Raw genomic sequence first — 24,229 nt, 5'->3', positions numbered from 1 at the left:
ACAGTAATCAGTAGAGGAAGCAAATACCTTTCCCTAGTTACAACCCCAAATATTCGCTTAAATGCCACATACACATTCCATAGAGACCCCATTCCTTGACAACTGCAGGGAGGCATGTATTCTTAAACGTAGTAAGCATGTTATTGGATATGGTTCGTACTCAGTTAAAGGCTTCTAAATCAAAAGGTCGGAGCAAGATCATGCTCTTGCTCTACTCTGACAGCACCACAAAGCATGGTTTCTCACAGCAGGACCTGCTCTCGTTTCATTCATTTGTCTTTTGAACCCTTTGTATGTAGCTATGGATCAAGGCATTCTTACCTTTGATGTCCCGGTGGATGATTTGGTTCTCATGGAGATAAGCCAGGCCACGCAGCAGCTGCTCATTGTAATTAATAATAACTTGTTCCTTGAAAGCACCGTACTTGTTCAACAAATGAGAAACCGATCCACCTAAAAATAAAATGCTATGTAAAGAGACTCTGAAACGTATCATAGAACTGCTCAACATAGCATATCCCCCTCCCCCACTTCATTTAATTGCAAAAATCAATAATTTAATTTTCATGTGATGCAGCACTTAGCTCTGCTGTTTGAGGTTTCACCAGGAGCCATAGAATTAGGAATCTCTTACCATTAAAGTTCCAGACATTATATAAAAATACTTGTAACTTGTACATGAACCACTTAGTCAAATCAAGGGTATAAAATCACAGAATAGGGCAGAAGGCCTATGCCTGTGCCAGCTCTTTAAAAGAGCTATCCAATTAGTCCTGCTCCCCTGCTCTTTCCCCATAGCACAGCATTTTTTTCCTCCAAGTATTTATCTAATTTCCTTTTGAAAAGTTATTATTGAATCTGCTTCCACCCTTTCAGGCAGTGCATTTCAGATCACAAAAAAAAAATGTTTCCACATATCATCTCTGGCTCTTTTGTAAAGTACACTCCCAGCAGAGTCACTGGAAGGGTATCAACCCAAGACCTCAGACTGACTTTCCCTCCTCTCCAGCCTAGTGATGTTAAACCCATTTTAGCACCCTTCCTGCACCCCAGCAGGGATCAGCTAACTTAGCACAGATTGGCACATATGTCTCAGTTCTCCAATGGATAGTGGACTTACTGAGCAATTGGAAGTATAAATTCAGTACTAATTATGAACAGTTCAGGCACAGTATAATCAAAATGCACTTTTTGCTCTATTTGATGCTTCCATTCTTTCCAATGGGATGAACAATGACAATTTTCCAAAATTGGCAGCAAGAAACAAGCCAGTTAGAAAAATAAAATGACTTCAGATTACAAATAATGTATTGATTTAAAAAAATTTTCAGTCTCACCTGCCATCCATTCAACAAACAGATTATAGTTACTCTTTTCACAAGTGGCACCTAACATCCTGATTATATTAGGATGGTTAAGGTGGCCCATCATCCGGATTTCTTCTCTTAGAGTATGTACCACTTCTTCTTGCTCAGTAGACGTGTTCCTGACGTAAGTCACCTGTTTACAAAGTTAGAAAAATAAATTTAGAACTTTAAATTGACAAAATTAAATTGCATATACCTACATTACAAGAGTGACTGCTGTTCAAATCGTACTTCACTGGCTGTGACATGAAAAGAACTATATATGAATGCAAGTTCATATTGGCTCAAAGACATGGCCTTTCCTCAGGTTTAAAAAAAAAAGTTGTTCAACTACCACACACAAATATGAAGTGTGGTCACCCAGTGAAACAGGGAGAACGAAGGAAAATCTTCAAACTCATGTCATGTGATTTTCTCCGGAATGTTATAGAAGGCCAGCTATGGGGTCCATCCTTTATTTGGAGAAACCAGTACGAAGGCTCCAAATAACAGCACTAAATACAACAGTAAAGAATGTTCCTCCAAGCAATACTAGATCCGAAAGAGAAATGAGGGTTGGAGAGAAGGGAGCTAAATGTAGTTATTGAAGTCCATTCAAGAGCACAGAAAAACATACCCTTGATGAGTAATCTACCATTCTTCAACATTCACTTAACCGTCACATAGGAAGAAACAAAGAATACATAAATTGGTGGTAGGGTCTGGAGGACCAAGATCTTTAGGCCAGCTTGAAACGCACATGTTGATGTGCTCACCAGTCTGATCTAGCAATACAATAATACTTAATACAAGTGTGAATATTTCAACTCATCACTGCCTTGAAAATGGCATCCAGACAACCCTCAATATGGCCCCAAGTTTCCACATGATTTGCTCCTGATTTTTAGGAGCAACTGGTGTAGAACAGAGTATCTTAGAAATCGGAATTCTCCACATTTGGGGCCCAAGTTTCCACATGATTTGCGCCTGATTTTTTAGGAGCAACTGGTGGAGAGCGGACTATCTTAGAAATCGCAATTCTCCACATTTTTTTTTCTGCAGTTCTAGTCAGGTAGAACAGTTCTACTTTGGAACAGAATTTTTTCTTCAAAAGGGGGCGTGTCCGGCCACTGACGCCTGATTTCAAAGTTTCCACAGTGAAAACGTACTCCAAACTAACTTAGAATGGAGCAAGTGAAGATTTTTGTAGAACTGAAAAAACCTGTTCTACACATTAAAAAATCAGGCGCAGGTTATAAATTAGGCGTGGGGGGGGGGGGGGAAGGGAAGGGAAGTCATTAAATTCTACAATAAATCCTTATTTATACTTATACAAATATTATACAAATAAATCCAACCTGAATAAACATTTATAAGCAAAGAAAAGATTAAATAAACCATCTTCCTACCTGTGTGAAAGTTCTTCAGGCAGGCCTTTAGGAAGCGGTTTGCCGTCGGGGCCGAAGGCTGAACGGGCCGGGCCTGAGATTTCGGGCAGGGCCCGTCCCCAGCACCAGAGGTAGGTGGCGTTGGGTTGGGTCGGGGAGAGAGGTTCGGTTCGGGTCGGCGGGGGAGGGAGGGAAAGAGGGGGAGGGAGGGAGGGAGGGAGGTCAGGTCGGATCCAGTCCGGGGGCGAGAGTAGAGTCGGGTGGGAGTGGGAGCGGCAGGCGGGTCGAGTCGGGGGGGGGGGGCAGAAGCAGGAGCTGGCCATGGGAGGAGCCTTATTCACGCAGCCCCAGTGAGGCCATTGGGCTAGGGCTCGGGGCTGCCGTGCTTCGGGCCTCTCCCACACAGTTTCGGGCGCCTGGAGCTACTGCACTTGCGTGCCCACTGTAGCGCGCATGTGCAGAGGTCCCGGCAGTTTTCAGCGCTGCGCCAAGAGCCAGAGGACCTGCAGGGAGGTGGAGAATACGGAGGTTTTTTTTTTTTTTTTTTTAAGGTGCACTTTGCGGCGCGAAAAACGGGCGTCCAGGTCGGGACTGCGCCATTCTAGGCGTGGCTCGAAACTTGGGTCCAAAATTACTCCAAGAAGTGGTCACTCCACAAGTAGAACAAACTAATTTTAAACTTGCTTTAAACTCTTACGAGAAAGTACACATGATCGAGAGAGATAAAGTCCCTAGTGTTATCACCGACATGGCATTGTTGTAAAACACTATTTGTTAATACAGCCTGAGCAATGCCACAGGGGTTCTGCTATTCCACAAGAATAAAATTAGCATTAGGATACCTGAAGAGGACATACATATGGAGAATAGCTAACTGTGATGCAAATTAATCTTCTTCATTAATGGAGATGAAAATGCAATTGAGCAAAAATAAAACATGATAAAAAGCTCTTGCCATAATGCGAGTAGCAAAAAAAAAATCAAAAATATTGCATGTTTTCACTTAATTGTCAAAAGCAGTTTACTGAACAGCAAGACATTGCTTGCTGTGAGATCAATTTGAAATGCTAATACATCTTCCCACCATCAACAAAATGTTGGAGTAATGAGCAGAAAATCTGAAAATTACCTGTTTCACAGCCATTAACGTTCCTGTTCCCACATCTTGTGCCTGGTAACATGAAGAAAATGCCCCAAGGCCTATCTGTTGCCCTTTGAACCATTCTACACCCTCTCTGTAAGCGAGTTTTGCTTTGGTATGTCCAGGTAGGGTTTCTGGTGTCTGCAAGTTAGAGCATTACAAATAAATTACACATTTTTATAAAACTTATTCAATTTACAATTCAAATTTACTACATATCAAAAAACTATGATATGTACAATAGTTTGATAATCAAGGAAGAAAGCTATGTACATTATTTTTTGTTTGGAAGCAAGGTTTGAGCATTTACTCGGTCACATTTCTGATAACAGAACAGTTCAGCAAAAGAGCCAAGTGATTTAGAGTTATAAAACTCTGCAAATAAATTGACTCACATTTTCAATTAAGATTTGACAGAACTCTATAAAAAAAAATCTCTTGTACAATCGATTAGACAGTGCAGTACACAGATTGAAATGTTAAGTGCCTGCAGTACCTGTTATTCCAGTAGATGGCGCTGTAATAGGTATTTTCAATTCTAAATGTGTCACAAGTGGGACATATATAGCTGCTAGTTTATATTTAAGGGCAATGTTCCCTCTAATTTTTTTGGGTGCGCAGCCCATTCAAACTTCCATACATGCGTGGTTTATCCATTGAGAAACCGCCAATTGACCTGCGTGGGAGCTTCAGACAACTGCGCAGCTAAACGGGGACATTGGTTAAGAGTATATTACATTGAGATTGTGCAGTTTAGTCATCGGTTCCCATAATAGTTGTACCTCTCCAGTCCAGCATCCTTGGGACCTGACTGGTGCCGGACCAGAGAATTTCCCGGATCACGGGAAGTCATGCCAACCCTAGCATTGTCAGCAGTACCCCAGACTTGCCGGGTACTGCTGACAATGACCCGACCGTATTCTGCGTATGCGCTGCGCAGAGGCCTACTGCGCAGTATTTCTCAGGCCCAGCTTTGGCGCCTCAGTCAGTCGCCACGCTCCTCGCTCCCTCTCTGCATCGACTCGACCAAGGAGGGAACACCGGAGAGAAGAGAAGCAGTCAGCCCCAGGAGACAGTGCGGGTCGCGACCACCACCACCCCCCCCCCCCCACTGGGAATGTTGCCGGACCAGAGAGTCCCAGACTGGAGAGGTGCACCTGTACTTTAAATGCTTCCAAAAGCCATCTTCCCCTTATGCAAGAACATAAGAATTAGGAGCAGGTTATACGGCCCTTGAGCCTGCTCCGCCATTCAATTTCATGGCTGAACTTTGACCTCAACCCCATTTTCCCATCTGATTCCTATATCCCTCGATTCCCTTAAAGAGTCCAAAAATCTATTAATCTCAGCCTTGAATATATTCAACAACCGATCATATACAGTTCTATGGAGTAGGGAATTCCAAAGATTTGCAACCCTGAGTGAAGAAATTTCTCATCAGTCCTAAATGGCCAACCCCTTATCCTGAGACTATTCCCCTTAGTTCTATACTCTCCATCCAGGGGAAACAGCCTATCGATCAAACCCTCTCAGAATCTTGTATGTTTCAATGAGATCACCTCTCATTCTTCTAAATTTCTGTGTATAGGCCCAATCTACTTAATCTCTCCCCATAGGACAATCCTCTCTTTCCAGGAATCAATCTACTGAACCTTTGTTGTACCCCCACTAAGGCAAGTACTCCCTACTCTCTTCCCTAGGTAAGGAGACCAAAACTGTGCACAGTACTCCAAGTGCGGTCTCATCAAAGCCGTGTACAATTGTAGCAAGATTTTCTTATTCTTGAACCCCAAACCACTTGCAATAAAGGCCAACATACCATTTGCCTTCTAACTGTTTGCTGTACCTGCATGTTAACTGTGTTTTGTGTAGAAGGGCACCCAAATCCCTCTGAACACAAACATTTAATAGTTTCTCACTATTTTTAAAAATTCTGTTTTTCTACTCTTACCAAATTGAACAACTTCACATTTCCCCATATTATACTCCATCTGCCACCTTGCTCACTTAAACTGTCTAGATTCCTTTGCAGAATGTCTTCCTCAGCTTACTTTTCCACCTAGCTTTGTATCACGGGGTTGGGGGTATTAGCATGGATAGAGGATTGGCTAACTAACAGAAAACAGAGAGTCGGGATAAATGGTTCATTCTCTGGTTGGCAACCAGTAACTAGTGGGGTGCCGCAGGGATCAGTGCTGGGACCCCAACTATTTACAATCTATATTAACGAATTGGAAGAAGGGACTGAGTGTAACGTAGCTAAGTTTGCTGATGATACAAAGATGGGAGGAAAAGCAATGTGTGAGGAGGATACAAAAAATTTGCAAAAGGACATAGATAGGCTAAGTGAGTAGGCAAAAATTTGGCAGATGGAGTATAATGTCGGAAAGTGAGGGGTCATGCATTTTGGCAGAAAAAAACTCAGAGCAAGTTATTATTTAAATGGAGAAAGATTGCAAAGTGCCGCAGTACAGCGGGACCTGGGAGTACTTGTGCATGAAACACAAAAGGATAATATGCAGGTACAGCAAGTGATAAGGAAGGCCAATGGTATCTTGGCCTTTATTGCAAAGGGGATGGAGTATAAAAGCAGGAAGTCTTGCTACAGCTATACAAGGTATTGGTGAGGCCACATCTGGAATACTGCGTGCAGTTTTGGTTTCCATATTTACGAAAGAATATACTTGCTTTGGAGGCAGTTCAGAGAAGGTTCACTCGGTTGATTCTGAGATGAGGGGGTTGACTTGAGGAAAGGTTGAGTAGGTTGGGCCTCTACTCATTGGAATTCAGAAGAATGACAGGTGATCTTATCAAAACGTATAAGATTATGAGAGGGGCTTGACAAGGTGGATGCAGAGAGGATGTTTCCACTGATAGGGGAGACTAGAACTAGAGGGCATGATCTTAGAATAAGGGGCCGCCCATTTAAAACAGATGGAGAAATTTCTTTTCAGAGGGTTGTAAATCTGTGGAATTTGCTGCCTCAGAGCGCTGTGGAAGCTGGGACATTGAATAAATTTAAGTCAGAAATAGACAGTTTCTTAAACCATAAGGGTTTATGGGGAGCGGGCGGGGAAGTGGAGCTGAGTCCATGGTCAGGTCAGCTATGATCTTATTGAATGGCAGAGCAGGCTCGAGGGGCCGTATGGCCTACTCCTGTTCCTATTTCTTATGTTATGTAACATCAGCAAACATGGATACATTACCCTCGGTCCCTTCATCTAAGTTATTAATATAGAATGTAAATAGCAGAGGCCGCAGCACTGATCCTTGCGGTACCCCACTAGTTACAGCTTGCCAACCGGAAAATGACTAGTTTATCCCTACTCTCTGTTTAGTGTCTGTTAACCAATCCTCTATCCATGCTAATATATTACTCCCAACCCCATGAGCCCTTATTTTGTGTAACAACCTTTCATGTGGCACCTTATCAAATGTCATTTGAAAATCCAAATATACTACATCAACTGGTTCCCCTTTATCTAACCTGCTAGTTATGCCCTCAAATAATACATTTGTCAAATACTATTTCCCTTTCATAAAACCATGTTGACCCTGCCTAATCATATTACCACTTTCTTGATAATGGATTCCAGCATTTTTCCAATGACTGATGTCAGGCTAATTGGTCTGTGGTTCCTTTCCCTGTTCTCTCTCCTTCTTTTGCTTCAGTAAATTACATTTTAAATGCCCAAAATAAGTTTAAACAAAATAAATTCCAACACATAATTCACAATAATGTGATTACATTTATCCATTGAATTGTCTTATGTCTTTTAATGCCTTCATTAAGTTTTTACATGTAGACCTCACCCCCTTATGAAAGATTTGGCTTGGACGTGATTTGTGCCCAAAGCTGCAACTCTCAGCTGAATGTGGATTGTGCACCGAACATGTACATTATACCCAATTTCCCAGGATGCATCAGTACTAATCCGCTGTACTGCTGGGGTTTTTTTCTTTACTGCCCATCACTTTCTGTCCAGTAGTTTTTCTTCAAATATTAAAAATGAGTACACAAATTTCAAATATATTTTGCTTCAGTAAAGCACATCAAGAGAGGCCGTGTGGTTGAGAGTGGAAGAAAAAAAAAGTGACAGTGTTCTGATCGCACACTTATAATAGTTTTTACTTTGCATACTATAAACTTTTAAAAATGTATACACGTTGAACCTCCCTTATCCAGAACTCCCTTATCCGGAACCACCCCTCATCCAGAATCATTCCTGGCCACCAGATGATGCATGCACAGAACTCCGACATGAACAAATTGAAGTCGATCCTCGCTGCCGACTCCCGCAATCGCTGGCCTGACCCCGCAATCCATCGCCTGACCCACCCCACCCACGATCTCTCCGCTGCACTCCCAGCCCCTATATCCCCTTGCTCAGTACCTGTACCATCCAATTTAATGTGACCACCCCTCGTCCAGAAAAATCCCTTAACCAGAACAGGCCGGTTCCCGAGGGTTCTGGATAAGGGAGGTTCAACCTGTATTAAATGTATATTAAACTAAAATGTAGTGAGACAGAAAGAGAGAGAAAAAAAAAAGATTACAAGAGAGCGAGAGAGGGTTGAGAGATTTTGCTTTTGTATAAAAAAAAATTTCTTCATTTAAGGTTTATGAAACAAAAACGGCAGTTGAATTTTGATGCCAACTAATTATTTCCATCCGTCAGAAGATAACATATTTATATAGCACCTTAATGTAGAAAAATGTGCCAGAACGCATCAATGGCATAGTCAATAAGAGGAGGGATTAGGATGGATGTCCAAAAGCTTGGTAAGTTTTAAGAAGGATCTTGGAAGGAGGGTAAGAGGGGTTTAAGTAGCGAGGCTTAGGCAGCTGCAGGTGTGGCCATCAATGGTTGGTGGGGGGGGGGGGGGTGGGGGAAGAGGAACAGGATGGTTGGGATACACAAGGCAAAAGTCAGAGGAACGTCAAGTTGGAAGAGGAAGGGCTATTCGGCTGGAGAAGGTTTTGAGATAACAGTAGAATGAGAATTTAAAATTTGAAGCATTGGGGGATCGGGAGTCAATGTTGGCCAGATATGACAGGACTGATGAGTGTGCAGGACAGGATATAGGTTGGAATTTATGGATGAGCTTAATTTTGCAGAGGGTGGAGAATAGGAACCTGGCCAGGAGTGCTGTGAAATAGTAGAGTCTGGAGATGACAAAGGTATGGATGAGAGTTTCAGCAGCAAATGGGCGGAGGTTGGGGAGTGGATGGTTTAAGAGGAATCAACTGCTGGGAGAAGTAGGTAGCCATTGTAATTGGAGGGCAGAGTTGTAAGCTCAGCTCGGGCATATGGGACATCAAGGTCATGAACAGTCTGGTTCAGTCGAGGGAGCTTGTGGTAGAGGCTGAAGATGGCAGCTTTGGTCCTTCCAATGTTTAGCTGGAGGAAATTGCAGCCCATTCAAGACTCAGGATGGGGGCAAGCAGCCTAACAACAAAGAGGCACTAACGAGGTCGCTAGAGCTTGTGCAGAGGTAAAGCTGGATTTTGTCAGCATACATGTAGAAGCTGACCCCTTCCTGCAAATTACATCACCAAAGGGCAGCATGTAAATGAAGAAAAGAATGAGGGCAATGATAGATCCTTGGGAGACTCTGGATGCAAAGGTGAGAGGGCAGGAAGAAAAGCCATTGCTGGAAATACATTGGCTACAATCAGAAAGGCAAGAGCGTGGAAGGGCAGAAACCTGATTCAAACATGGAGTTGCAGGAAAGACAAGGCACAGATTTGGAAGGCAACAACTCATTCAAGGAATTTGGAGACGAACGGGAGGCTGGAGGTAGGGTGGTAGTCTGTAAGCACAAAGGGGCTGAGGGTGGGGTGATTTTAAAAGAGGAGACAGACACTTGTGCGAAGAGAAAACCAGTTACAACATCAGCTGCATGGGGGCCAGAAAAGTAAATTGGGTGGTTCGCAATTTAGGAGGAATGGGGTCAAAGGAGGAGTGTCTCATGGAAAAGGCATGAGTAAAGCTGGTATAGAACCTAGAGAAGCGAATTTGGAATAACCAGAGAAGGAAGCAGCAGATGGTCTCAATCATAGTGACAAAAAAGCCCATGAGCACCTAATTTCTTGTTGGGAGGTGTGTGTGAAGGGGCAGGGAAGAGGGACTCAAGTAGTCAGCGGAAGTGAACAAGCTGGGGTTGGGGGCGGAAGTATCTAACTCCAGAATGATTCTGGAGTAATGGGTGGCTTTGGCAGAGGAGACCGAGGTTTCAAAGTGATGTTTCAGCCTGATCTGGCGATGGATGCACCAGATACGCTCAAGTCTGCACCCCTTGGTGTGGAGGTCCAATACTAATGGCTTACGAGACACAAGAGATTCCAATTTCTAAAACCTGAGACAAGGAAAAGGAGAAAAATGAAAAAGGCAGCTCCCCCTGCCCCTCAATCTAAATTAAAATGCATTCCCCTCACTGGCAGAACTTCCACCCCAACAATAAGCCCGTTAAATATTAGTTATGCTAAAACTAAAAAAAAAAATCAGCATTTTTGAGAACAGTAGGTGAACCAGGCAATCATTCTCCCAATTAGATTAGAGCAGGACCCCACTTCTTAGGGGTTATATTTTAGCACGTCAAAAGATGCAGCTTAGGTGGGCCAATCCATCCTGCACCTTCATCAATGCATTTTAGAACATTTTGCCTGTTAGGCATCAATCTTAATTTGGAAGAAGAGCAAACTAGCATTTCAAGATACCTCACCTGCCTTCTTTCATATATGGCCACTTTCAAGAAGAGAGGTTCTGCAGCACAAGTCAACTTCACAAGCATTCTTGAGCAATAACAGAACAGCTATATTTCTCTCGTTAACTAAAATTTAGTGTGCATATGACAAAATTAGGTTTCATTCCTGCTATTTACATCAACTATTAAGTTTTTGTTTGAGTTTCTTAATTTCCTCCCCCAACACACCTCTTCCACCAAGTCTGGAAAATGTGGAATTTTGGCAACTGATGTGTTACAATTATTTCAATGCTCTTTGGTACGGCACATACAGATCATATACATGCTAAATATGCACAGCATTTCATTTTCACACAAGAACATGAGATGCAATGGTTTGAAGTAAACATAACAAAACTGACTGTCAAAATGACATTTACAGTTATCAGTATATACAAGATTAATGGTTCCAAAAGGCCAACACTGAAAATATATAAAATTCCCCAGAGGCACATAAGAGGATGGGAATTAAAAACCTTTTTGGAGGGGGGAAGAGGAGAAAGAAAACACTTACATCTAACTGAATGAGTATGACATCCTCTCCATTCTGAACCTGCAGTTGAGGAATAGCAGGCAGGGCATCCTGGGATGCTGACATAGCTAAGACAACAGCTAGTGCCTCCTCCTCCTCTGCTTCCATCTTCTCTTTGCATTTCTGATTCTGATTAACATCATCATTGTAGGTACAGTCAGTCTCTGCCCTCTCAGGAGAGAGCACGGCAACTTCAGATTTAAATGTAACAGTGCTATCACATGTAGCCATCGAAGCTTCAAGCAGATCTTCCATACTAGAGTTCAGTTCTGCTGAAGTATCCAGGCGAAAAGTATCCTCCACTGGAGTAAATACAGTTTCATCACTGGGAATAACTGGATTGCTACTACAGTGGTCACTAAGTGTCAGGTCGTTTAGTTCAAGCATCATACAGCTTCTGCTTAAGTCACATGGCGATTTCCCTGCTTCGGTCTGGCATGGCCGGGATGGTTTTGGTCTGTGGATCTGACTGGATGCAGGGGGCCGTGCCTGGGTAAAAACTGGAGATAGCTTTTCAGTCTCTTTACCTCCAATAACATCCTTAGAACAGTTGTTCTGAATCTGAAGAGAAAACTTGCGCTGTGCTTTTGGGGATGATGATGCAAATTTGCTAGGAACAAAACCCTGAGGTCTTAATTTGGAAGTATCAATAGCTGTTTGTCCAGCTAAAGGACTTGATGATGGGGAAGGCAAAGATGGGTAGGCAGGCTGGGAATGATTTAATGGAGTCACTGATGAACACGAATTGATGCACTGACTCAGTGGCCTGGGACGTGCTTGAATGGCTGTCTTTGGTTGCTCACAGGGAACTGACGTCAATGCAAGTCTTGTAGATGAATTATTTCCTAGTATCTCTCCCACTTCATCTGGATTAGCACCAGATCTAGTATCAGGACTTAACACACTTCTTATTGCTCTTCCAGATAACTGTACTGTGTTGACTGGGGAGTTGTTTTCTGAAGCATATGGAGAGTTATGTGGTGCTGAGGGCTCTACAAAATCATCATGTCTTCCTTCCACAGTTTGTGGGTCCTCTATACCTAACTGAATAGTGTCAAGAATGTCCATTTCCTCTGCTATAGCCATCAGGCGCCGCCGCATTCGTATGTAATGGGTTGAGCTGGTTACACTCAGCATATGTATCAGTTTCACAAAAACATGGGGCACTCTTGCAACCATCCGTGCAGCACTGAGAAAAACTCTCCGGGACATTTTCCCAACCATTGAATGGGAATTGTCAATTGACTGCAGTGCCAAGTTCAAAAGTGACAGCAGCTTCTTGTATCTAGAAAATAAATCAGAATATAATAAGAAACAAGAACTTCTCGATAATCCATTTGCCAAGCTGAATGCAGAGTTGGGAACACCAATAGATCATAGGTTTTCAATATGTAATGTTCACGCATTGAATTCACAGCAGGCACCAAGTAGCTATGGAAAGTCTCTCCTATATATTCTATTACGGTAAGCAGTAATAAAAACCATGAAACCTCAACTTTCAACATAAAGTCTACTTAGAAGATTTGACTGTTCTTGGGTACGATAATAAATGCCTTTAAGATCAGCCATTCTGCTGTTCATGTAGTTATACAAAGCCTAGCAGTGGGCAATACCAATTTATTGGAGGGATTTTCGGGCCTTACCAACACAAATTTTAACGATAACTCTCTCCATTGCGTCCAGCCACCCCTCCCTGCCAAATGGCTCTGAGATCCACCCATGCTGCACAACTGACTCCGAACCTAGACATCGGCTTGGGGACACTCCAAGCTTGAATTTTTGTATCATCTCTCTATCCTATTTATGATTAAGACATATCTTGCTTAATCTGTTGCCCAAACTCCCTTTGAGCCTATTTGCATGTGTATTTTGGTTGCTACTCTGGAATCAAGCCCATTACTTTTATCTTTATTAACTCTCTCCTCCCCTTCTTACAAGCAGCAACTTTGAACATCCCTATCCTCCTCTCTCATGAACTTGCTGCACAGCACATCTGCTGGGGGATACCTTCACCAACCTCTTGCCCATTCCACTTTCCTTAGACTCTGCCGGTGGTCAATCAGTGCCCTGCTCTGCACTTCCACTCCAGAATGTCTGTTCATTTGCAAATAAAGCCCATACCATTCATGATCACTATGTTTCTACTGACAGAGGCTTTGACCAAAACTTGGCTCCCAAGTGGCACCATGTCTCTTCCCAAAGTCTCCCCAGCTAGCTAGATTTTCCACCACCTGCCCTGTCCAGACTGTCACACCGGCTTCATGGCCTGTATCAAGTCACACTTTAGTTTCTTCTTATTATTCTTCTGGTATTTTCTTCTCCTTCAGAAACCTTAATCTATTCCACCCCTCTCCTTTAAAATTCTTGTTGACGTCCGTGCACCAAGCCCAAAACTGTTATTCCCAGAGACCGCCTCCCTCTGCATGAAACAAAACCTGATTCGCATTCAGCTCAGCTCCCTTTGCCCTCCTGTCCTTCCTACACCTCTCTTCATATAAGCCACTCATTTAAGGCCACTCCCTCGATATCACCATCTCCTATGGCCTCTGCTTTGTAATGGTTTTGATCATGGTTTTGAGGCCATCTCCAACTACTTCCCTCAGCACCCACATCCCCCTAGCCCCATCAAAACCACTTTCATCTGCATCTGTTCGAGGAGTGGGGGGGGGCGCTAAGAGGGGGAAGGGGAGAAACTCATTCAAAACTGCACTTTCCAACCCCAACTGACTAACCTTTGGCCCTCCATTCACAATAGCTTTGCAGCTGTAGGTTTGCTCAATCACTCCCTCAACTCCACTTTTGATACCCTGGTCATCCCCATCCTGATTTTCCTCATGTTACAGACCACATCTTTGCTCCCCCAAGAGAAAGAAGCGCAGACTTGAGTGTATCTGGCACACAATTGGTTTAGCCAGCCACTGTCAGATCTGACTGGATCATATTAAGCTCTATCAGGCTTCTCTGCTGTCCAAGATGATCCAGAAGTAGTGGATGATTTGGGCAACGACAACCCCAGTATCATTTTTCCTCACCAACCAGCTCCTTAAACCACCCCTCCCCGCGCGCTCCACTTTCCTGTAACAATACGTTCGAAGAACTCGGGGATTTCTTTGTAACCATGATAGAGACCATCCATTCAGCTGCTTTGCTTGATCACCGCTACCCCCTTCTCCTTGCACACCATCCAAACCAGCTCCACTACCCTAGCTCTGAACTTCCATCTATCGTTCTGTTCTCTCCCTCAGCCCCCCACCCATCTTATTCAGCAGATCCTCATCATCGTAGGCAGTCCCTCGGAATCGAGGAAGACTTGCTTCCACTCCTGAAGTGAGTTCTTTGGTGGCTGAACAATCCAATAAGAGAGCCACAGACCCTGTCACAGGTGGGAGAGATAGTAATTGAGGGAAGGAGTGGGTGGGACTGGTTTGCCGCATGCTCGAGTTCTGCACGCTCTCAGCGTTGAGACTCGAAGTGCTCAACGTCCACTCGGATGCACTTTCTCCACTTAGGGCGGTCTTTGGCCAGGGACTCCCAGGTGTCAGTGGTGATGTCGCACTTTATCGGAGGCTGAGGGCGTCCTTGTAACGTTTCCACTGCCCATCTTTGGCTTGTTTGCCATGAAGGAGCTCCGCATAGAGCACTTCCTTTGGGAGTCTCGTGTCTGGCATGCGAACTATGTGGCCTGCCCAGCGGATGTGGTCAGTGCTTCAATGCTAGGGATGTTAGCCTGGACGAGGACAGTGATATTGGTGTGCCTGTCCTCCCAGGGGATTTGTAGGATCGTGTGGAGACATCGTTGGTGATATGTCTCCAGCGAATTGTGGTGTCTTCTGTACATGGTCCATGCCTCTGAGCCATACAGCAGGGCGGGTATTACTACAGCCCTGTAGACCATGAGTTTGGTGGTAGATTTGAGGGCCTGGTCTTCGAACACTCTTTTCCTCAGGCGGCCGAAGGCTACACTGGCACATAGAAACTCCACATCAATGTCTCCCTTTGTTGATAAGTCGCTCCTGAGGTATGGGAAATGGTCCACGTTGTTGAGGGCCGCGCCGTGGATCTTGATGACCGGGGGGGAGGGGGGAAACAGTGATGTGTGGCGAGGACAGGCTGGAGGAGGACCTTTGTCTTACTGATGTTTAGCGTGAGGCCCATGCTTTCATATGGCTCAGTAAATAAGTCGACTAAATCCTGGAGTTCAGTCTCAGAATGTGCGCAGACGCAGGCGTCGCCCACGTACTATAGCTCCACGACAGAGGTTGGGGTATTCTTGGACCTGGCCTGGAGGCGGCATAGGTTAAACAGCTTCCCACTGGTTCTCTAGTTTAGTTCCACTCGAGAGGAGCTTGTTGACTGAAGTGGAGCATGGCAGTGAGGAAGATTGAGAAAAGGGTTGGAGCAATGATGCAGCCCTGTTTGACCCCGGTCCGGACGTGGATTGGGTCTGTAATGGATCTGTTGGCAAGGATCACGGCCTGCATGTCGTCGTGGAGCATGCGGAGGATGTTGACAAACTTTTGGGGGCATCCGAAACGGAGGACGACGCTCCATAGACCCTCATGGTTGACAGTGTCAAAGGCCTTCGCAAGGTCAAAAAAGGCCATGTATAAGGGTTGCCGCTGCTCCCTGCATTTTACCTGCAGTTGTCGCGCTGCAAAGATCATGTCTGTTGTGCCCCATAGGAGACGAAATCCACACTGACTCCGGGAGGAGCTCCTCGGCCACAGAGAGAAGATGGTTGAGGAGGACTCTAGCGACAACTTTCCCGGTAGCTGATAGCAGGGAGATTCCCCTGTAATTGCCGCAGTAGGACTTGTCCCCTTTTTAAAAGATGGTCACGATTAACCGCATTTCTGAGATCTCCCGGCATGCTCTCCTCCCTCCAGATGAGAGAGATGAGGTCATGTATCTGCGCCAACAGTGCCTCACCGCCATACTTTAGTGCCTCAGCAGGGATTCCATCCGCTCCCGCAGCCTTGTTGCTCGAGCTGTTTTATGGCTTTTCCTACCTCATGCAACGTTGGGGTTTCAGTGAGGTGGTGGCGGGTCGCATTCTGCGGGATGGAGTTGAGAACACTCGAGTCAAAGGCAGTCTTAATTGAGAAGATCTTCGAAGTGCTCCTTCCAGCTGGCCCAGACAGCCTCGGTGTCCTTGATGGGCGTTTCCCCTAGCTCTGAACTTCCATCTCTTCTTGTGTTCTCTCCCTCGACCCCCACCCACCCACCACACCAGCACCCCCCCCACCCCCGCCCATCTTATTCAGCAGATTCATCTATTGTTCAGTTACTGACTGTGACTGCAGTGCATTATTTATCATCTATAACGTTTGTGCGGTTACATCAACCCCAATGATCCATCCTTAACCCCATCCTTTTCCTCAACTACACGCTGTCCCTTAGTGACATCATCCAGATATGGGGCCAGCTTTCACATGTATGCCGACGACACCCAGCTCCATCTCTCCACTCCCCTATGCTGCAAGGCTGCTTGTCTAACATCTAGTCTTGGATGAGCCACAATTTCTTCCAGTTAAACTGTGGGAACACCAAAGCCATTAGTTTCAGCTTCCGCCCCAAGTGTTATAGCCTTACCACTGATTCCATCTCCCATCCTGGGTAGTGTCTCAGGCTGAACCATGCTGGTAGCAACCTGGGTCTTACCTGACCCTGAGCTGAGCTACTGACCCAATATAACAATCACAAAGATCACCTGCCTGTGTCCATCTGCTGCTGGAGCCCTGATTCATGGCTTTTTCACCTTCAGATTTGACTATTCCATTGCTCTGCCGGCTGGTGTCTCATTCGCCACCCTCTGCAAACTGCAACTCTTGCAAAACGCTTCTACCTGTTATGCCATGCCAAGTCCTGCTCACCCATCCCGGTCTTCTCTAACCTATATTAGCTCCCAGTTCCTCAATGCCTTCAATTTAAAATTCTTATCCTTGTGTTTAAATCTCTCCATGGCCTCTTCTCTTCCTATCCCTGTAGTCTTCTCCAGTGCTGCAACTCTCCCTGAAGTCTTGTTCTCGGATTCTGCGCCTCCCCCCCACCCCCCACATCACGAGCAGCCATGCCTTCAGCCACCTAGACCCTAAACTCCTGGAATTTTCTCCAATTCCTTCTGCCTCTCCTCCTTAAAACCCATCTCTTGACCTTCCTCTTGGTTACCCCTCCTAATCTCTCCTTCAGCTCAACATTCATTTCTTTCCCCTACACCTCTGAAGCTCACTGGAATATTTTTTCTTAATTAAGACAAGGAGAGTTGGATTGTTAAGAGACATCTATTACTCCCTACTGCACGCTCTACAACCATCATAGGTTTTACCAATTCTCCCGTATATAAAGTTTCCAACCTCACGCCGTTATACAGGACCCTATATATTATGTACTTCACAGGCAAATTGTAGAATTCTAAACATTTCAACACAGTGCATGCTGGGCAGTGTGTGGCTGGCTCAAAAATAAAGAATACCCTGCATTACATTCCCCTTTCTTCATTGCACCACAGCACATCATTGTTGGTATGATTAGAAAGTCTCAACACGCATCAGAGACAAACTTCTATTAATTATTTTATGCTACTGCCAATTATTGTATTTCTATGCACTTTTGAGTGAACCAAGACTTTTTGGGTTTTATCTTTGATATGGTTAGGATAATAAAGGAACATAAGCAAAAGAAAGTTAAAATACACACTAAGCCAATAAATCATAAAGTAGGATTCTACATAATTAATACTGAAACAAGTTCACTGATGGCATCCGGTGTGCATCTGTAAAACCAATTTATTGCATGGCAGAACAGCTCGCAGCTGCCAGAAACTGGCCCTGCAAAAGGCACTAGATCGCAATGCCCTGCTTGAGACCCCACCGAATGCAAAATTGTTGATGGACTTGACTAAAGCAGACAGGCCACTCATGACCCATGTGACAGTTGAAGTCCACTGTGAACTAGTATTTGGCTCAAAGCAATGCCCAAGGTGTGCAGCTGGCTCATTACTTAAAATCCCACACCAAATAATCAATGTTGACAGTTGCAATAAATCAGCAAAGCTCATGCAATAGACTGCAGAAAATGACCTCCCGATAATGAATCCAAACCCTACATAAGTTTTAAAATAACAGGACAGTGAAAATTACTGGAGCCATTTAACCCATGTAGCTATAGATATCAAGTCAAATATCTTTAAACTATTGTCTTAGATGTAAAACATATAAAGCAATACATTCCCCTCAAGTTGTGAAAGCAATTTAAAAAGAAATATCATTACCTTTCTAGCACAAGTTCTGTTTGAGCAACTGGACCCTCACTACCAGAAACAATGTGAGGATAGAATTCAGCAGGGAATTCCAGTAAAAGTCTGTCGATGAGACACAGACGGCCAAGCAAAGCCTGCCAATTAGTGGATTCTGTTGAGGTGCCCAGAATACAGTTTAAGACATAGTCAACACCTCCAACCCCAATGGACCCTATGAAAAGGAGGAAAACACCAGTTACATTTAGGACTTAATTTCAAAAGCAGGATGGCTAATTAATATTATTTCCTTCTACAACTAGCAAGCGTCAGGCAAGTATAGGTCACAAGGATATTGCGGTCACTGGAGTTATAGCCGTGAATGGGGAAACACCGCCACAGTAGTAACCACTGACTACTGTATCACACAAGCACTAAAATATGCCAGTTTTCACTCTTTTTCCTCCATTACAATCCCCTTTAAAGGAACATAGGAACAGGCATAGGTTACCCAACCACTAGTCCGTTCCACTATTCAATTAGATCATAGCTAATCTGTACCGCAACTCTATTTACCTGCCATTGATTCATATCCCTTGATACCCCATCTAATAATCTCAGTCTTGAAATTTCAATCGATTCCCAGCATCCACTTTTTCAGGAAAGTTAATTCCAGATTTTCACCAACCGCTATACAAAAAAGATTGTGCCCCCTTGTTCTGGATTTCTCCACCAGAAAAAAACAACTTCTCTGTAACTACCCCAGCAAATCCCTCCGATTTTGAACACCTCAATTACATCATCCCACAATCCTATAAACTAAAAGGGAATAAAAGCCAAGTTTATGCAACCTTTCCTCATAACTTAACCCCTTAAGTCCTGGTATCATTCTAGAAAATGTGTTCTACCTACTTCAAAGGCCAATATATACTTCCTGAGGTGTGATTCCCAAAACTAAGGGTCTGACCAAGGCTCTGTACAACTGATGCATCATTTCCTCCCCTTTGTATTCCAACCCCCTTGGGAGAAAGGCCAACATTCTTTTAGACTTTTTGAACCTGCTCTAGCTCCTAGTAATTTGCATACATTGACACCCAAATTCCTTCTCTCCTCTACACTTCCTATAAAAAATATATAGGGGACCAAGTACAGATCCCTGGGGGAACACCAACTGTCACATTACGCCAACCAACCAGAGTACATTCCCTTTATCCCTATTCTGTCTCCTACTTCCCAACCAATTTTCAACCCATGTCACAAGGATAACTCCAATTCCGTGTGCTTTTATTTTTGTTAATTTCTTGCATGGATCCTTATCAAGTGCCTTCTGGAAGTCCATATCGGCAACATTCAGATACTCCCAGTCCACTATGTTGGTGACCTCCTCAGAAAATTCAACTAGATTAGTCAGACATGACTTATCCCTCACAAATCCATGCTGACTCTCTTTTCTGACAGCTCATACTTGGCCAAGTGCTCAGTTACTCTGTACCTGAAGATAGATTCCAGACCTTCTTCACAACAGACAGTAAAATGATAGGTCTGTAGTTTCCTGATTTCTCCTGCTCTCCTTTCTTATATAATGGAGTGGCACATTTCCAATACAAGGGGCACAATTCCCCAATCTAGAGTGTTTGGGAAAATTATGACCAACACATCGGCAATTTCCACACCGGTTTCTTTTAATACCCTCAGGGTGGAAACCATCAGAACCTGAAGATTTATCTGTCTCAAGTCCCATTATTTTCACCATTACCATTTTGTTACAAATATTAGATTCAATAAGTTTCTTCCCTTGACTTCTTTTTAGGTTCTCTTGTACTTTGTTCTATTTGTCCATCGTGAAAATGGATACAAAATATGTTTAATTAACATGTCTTCCATTTCCTAATTGTCTACAATAGTAGCACCTGCACCTATCTTTAACAGGTCTACATTCCCTCTTGCCCCACTCTCTATGCACTTATAAAAACTTTTACTGTTAGCTGTGATATCCCTTTCAAGTTTTTTCATACTCCTTTTTGCAATTCTTATTTTCTTTGTATCCCATTGTTGCACTGTATAGCTCTTCCAGCCTGCTGCATTTCCACTTTTCCTTGCATTTGTAAGCTTTTGTTTCAGAAGCTTGATACTGTATCTTAATTCATTTGTTGATTATGGTTGCTTAATTGCACAAGTGGAATGGTTGCTTTTGAGGGATATGTACTTGTTTTGTATTGCATCAAAAACTTTTGAATACTTCCCACTGTTTTTCTGCAAGTTCACCCATTAACTCGGTCCAATTTACTGTGGTCAACTTATTTCTCATCCCTTCAAAGATTGCCTTAATTCAATTTAAAACCTTGGTTTGTTACTCACGTCTTCCTCTCAAATCAAATGCAATCACATCATATCATGTCACTATTCGCAAGATGTCCCTTTACAGTCAGATTGGTTTGTTACTCATCACTAAATCTAGCATGGCCTTATCCCTCGTCTGTTCTAAAACATATTGTTCATGAAAAATGTCCCAATACACATTCTAGAAATTTGTTGCCTTTACTACTTGAGCTATTCGGTTTCTGATTCTCCCAAAATGTGTGAAAATTACAATTTCCCATTACAGGTATAACCAGTTTCTGCTACGTGCTTCCCTGACCATTTATACAACATACTCAGGTGGTCTTGATCAAGCAGTGACACTTGCTGGGTTACTGTTCAATAGACACTGGAGCCTAATTATTCATGCTTCATGTGTACAGCGTGTTGGTGATATATTGTCCCAAGGGAGCCACCACAACCAAGTCTGAGCGTGTCCTCACCCAATGTCCATTTCCATGAGGGCAAGTTGAGGAGCAAGAATTCTGCCTAATTTTTCCACCTTGGCTAGGGTGCTGAAGCTAAATGCAGCATCTCTAGCAGTACCCCCAGCCTAGCTAGGCTAACTAAATTTCATACAGGATCATACTTCAAGGCTCCCTGATCTGTATGCAGCACTTTTATAAGCGTGCTCTTATAGACAGTCATTTCTGCAGAGGCCAAACCAAATCCATTACATAGTCCTATAATGCAGTGAGACATGAACTAATGGCAATTTTCAAGTCAACAGCCACATTTATTAAATAAAATGACAAGACATCCATTCCCAATTTCAGAAAGATGTGTATCAGTTATTCCAACATTACTTTATGTCCAACTCAATCCATGCTGTATCCTATTAAACAAAACAGCTTTGCTTTTTCAGCTATGAGAGACAGTTTAAAAAAAAAAGAAACTTACACAATGTACAGCACTAAATACAAATAAGTTATAATAGCAACTGTTTCTTGCCTGATTTTAGAATTTCTCTGCCCACAGCTAGCTCTCCTGACTGGCCTTTGCACAATTCCAGCAGTGTAGAAACAGAAAGCTGACTTGTCCGACTGAAAATAAAGTGCAAAAAAATGATAATGTAATTTTGTGCATACTGCTGCTTTTCTAACCTGAATCATCACATTATTATTTCCTAAATATTTGTGCAGTTTATATTCGAACAAAACCCAAATTCAATATAGCAAAAATGCACTTCCTAGAGCTTTTGAAATATACTTCAACTCAACACACCTGAAAAATAACTTCAGCTTCTAAATGTACAAGTAAATTTGGAAAACAGCTCAGTTATTGTTAAGTGCCAGAAGGTGGCTGTTACAACAGTCAAATTGCTTTGATGTATTAAAATAAAGAGACTGACCAGGTCAAGTTGGAAGGGTACAGCCTCAAGTTTTAATAAACCAGTACCTTCCCATCAGAATATTTTAGTTCAAGAAATCAATTTATTGCAGGATTAGATTTTTTTTTAAACATTGATAACTGTATGGCTAATACTAGAATATTACTTCCAAGATTCAGGCCAAGAAACTGGGGATGAAGTAACTAGATTTACATTTAAATGAGCCATAAATTCCACTATAATGATTGCAGAACACAATCTAGATACCCTTGAAAAATCACATGATAATTTACTTTGTGATATTATTTAGGGTTATAAAGCGATCAGCACTTTCAGCTTTGTTGCATAGTAAAGCCTCAAAGTGCTGTTTACAAAGAGGACAAGTAAAGAAAATGAAGCGTGCAGTAGCTTAATTTAGATATAAAAAGTGAGGACAAAAAAAATCTTAAAATAAATTTGGGATTAAAAATAGTCAAAAAATGTGAGTGTCTGTAACCAGAGGATGCAGATTTAAAATAACTGGCAAAAGAACCAGAGCGGAGATGACATTTTTTTTTAATGCAGTGATTTATGATCTGGAATTCAATGCCTGAAAGGGTGGTGAAAGCAGATTCTATAGTAACTTTCAAAAGGGAATTGGATATATACTTGAAACGGAAACAGTTGCAGGACTATGAGGAAAGAGGAGTGAGTGAGTCTCATTAGATAGCTTTTTCAAAGAGCCGGCAAGAGCAGATAGGCCAAATGGCCTTGTCCTGCACTGCATTTCTAAAAGGATGCTTCAGAGCCTCAGAGTAAACAGAGTCCACAGATCAAGGACATCAATTCACCATTTGTCACAATATATCACATAATAGTTACTAGACAATTAGGGGTAACTCAGACTAAAGAATCCTTAAGATTAAGTGAAAATTTGTTTAAGTATTATTTACCAAGCAATTTTTAAAATTAAAAAAAAAATGAACAGATATTGTGGAGCAAGTTAAGCATTTAATATTGCAGTTACATAAATTTTCACAATATTAAAAGTTCCATTCCAGGACACTACCCAATCACCAGTTATATTCTACACTATAAGCAGAAAATGTTTTAAAACTATCCAAGTCCAATAAGACCAATGCTCAATTTACCTCACCGGAGAGGGATACCTCATCTAACTTTACAACCATAATGAACTAGTTCATTTCATATTATAAAGCATTCCAGAGATTACTTATGCTTACCAGCTAAATATAGCCAAGTGCTCCAAAATGAATATAGGGACATTGTAATCACTGGAGTGACCTGATAAATGGGTAGCCACTTATGACCAGAAAGGCCAAACAGAAGTCTTAAATCAGTTTTTACTTCAAGGAGCTCAGTTACTATCCCCAATATGTCCCTTTAACTACCCCTTTACTATCTTAAACCTTTCTTTCATCTGCAATTAAAAATTAAATACAAGTATCAAATACAGAGATCTCTATTTGGTGAATTATTTACTTTTATACATTTCTCAATACTAAAACTGCCAGGTTTTTAAGATCTACCCACTAGTCAGTTACCTGTTAGCATCTGCACATTTGACCAATATAGTTTCAACTACTGGCCTGAGAAGTCGCTGAAGTCGTGTCCTTTCTGTTACTGCATGACAAGGTGTGTAGACCAACATGGCTCGTAAGGTTTTCTATTAGGACAAGAAATGGAAAATAAATGAATTCAGTTACCAAATTTCATTTTACAAGCTGCTACAGGGGCAGCGTCCAAAATCCGGAGTTCCAGAATCCGGACCAATTGCTGGCAGGGTCGTCCGGAATCCATAAAATGTTCCGGAATCTGGACCTTGCTGACCGAGGTGCCGCCGCCCTACCTTGGGGCCCCACCCGAACACCTACACGGCGGTGGGGCCCCGCCCGGCCAACTCTTCGACGGCGGAGCCCTGCCCAAACTTCTCCACGGCGGGGCCCCGGCGACCCAAACAGGTCTTCGGCGAGTACACTCTCTCCCTCCCCTCCCCCAGATGACGTTCCGGATTTGTGACGTCAGAAAGTAGTCCCAAAATCCGGCAAAACGCAAAATCCAGAATGGCATCGGTCCCGAATTTGGGACGCTGCACCTGTAATACATTATGAGCAAATACCAAGAGGCTGGGATGTGGTAATACATTGGAGATA

At 43.0% G+C, this 24,229-nt stretch overlaps 1 protein-coding gene across 2 annotated transcripts in view; it reads right to left on the bottom strand.

Annotated features, from left to right (window-relative positions):
- map3k1 (mitogen-activated protein kinase kinase kinase 1, E3 ubiquitin protein ligase) overlaps positions 1-24,229 on the bottom strand; it is a 148,821-nt gene that overhangs the window by 5,659 nt on the left and 118,933 nt on the right. For both annotated transcript variants that reach the window (XM_070869029.1, XM_070869039.1), the window contains exons 11-17: positions 23,621-23,742; positions 21,698-21,789; positions 18,425-18,623; positions 11,137-12,439; positions 3,864-4,016; positions 1,338-1,500; positions 322-453 (exon numbers count right to left, since the gene is read on the bottom strand). In XM_070869029.1, the coding sequence (XP_070725130.1) occupies positions 322-453; positions 1,338-1,500; positions 3,864-4,016; positions 11,137-12,439; positions 18,425-18,623; positions 21,698-21,789; positions 23,621-23,742 (2,164 nt within the window). The remainder of the gene's footprint in view (positions 1-321; positions 454-1,337; positions 1,501-3,863; positions 4,017-11,136; positions 12,440-18,424; positions 18,624-21,697; positions 21,790-23,620; positions 23,743-24,229) is intronic.

Source organism: Pristiophorus japonicus, chromosome 2, assembly GCF_044704955.1.
Source record: "Pristiophorus japonicus isolate sPriJap1 chromosome 2, sPriJap1.hap1, whole genome shotgun sequence".
Classification (NCBI taxonomy): domain Eukaryota; kingdom Metazoa; phylum Chordata; class Chondrichthyes; family Pristiophoridae; genus Pristiophorus; species Pristiophorus japonicus.
The sequence above is the reverse complement of the archived record's forward strand: the minus strand, read 5'-3'. Positions and strand labels throughout refer to the sequence as shown.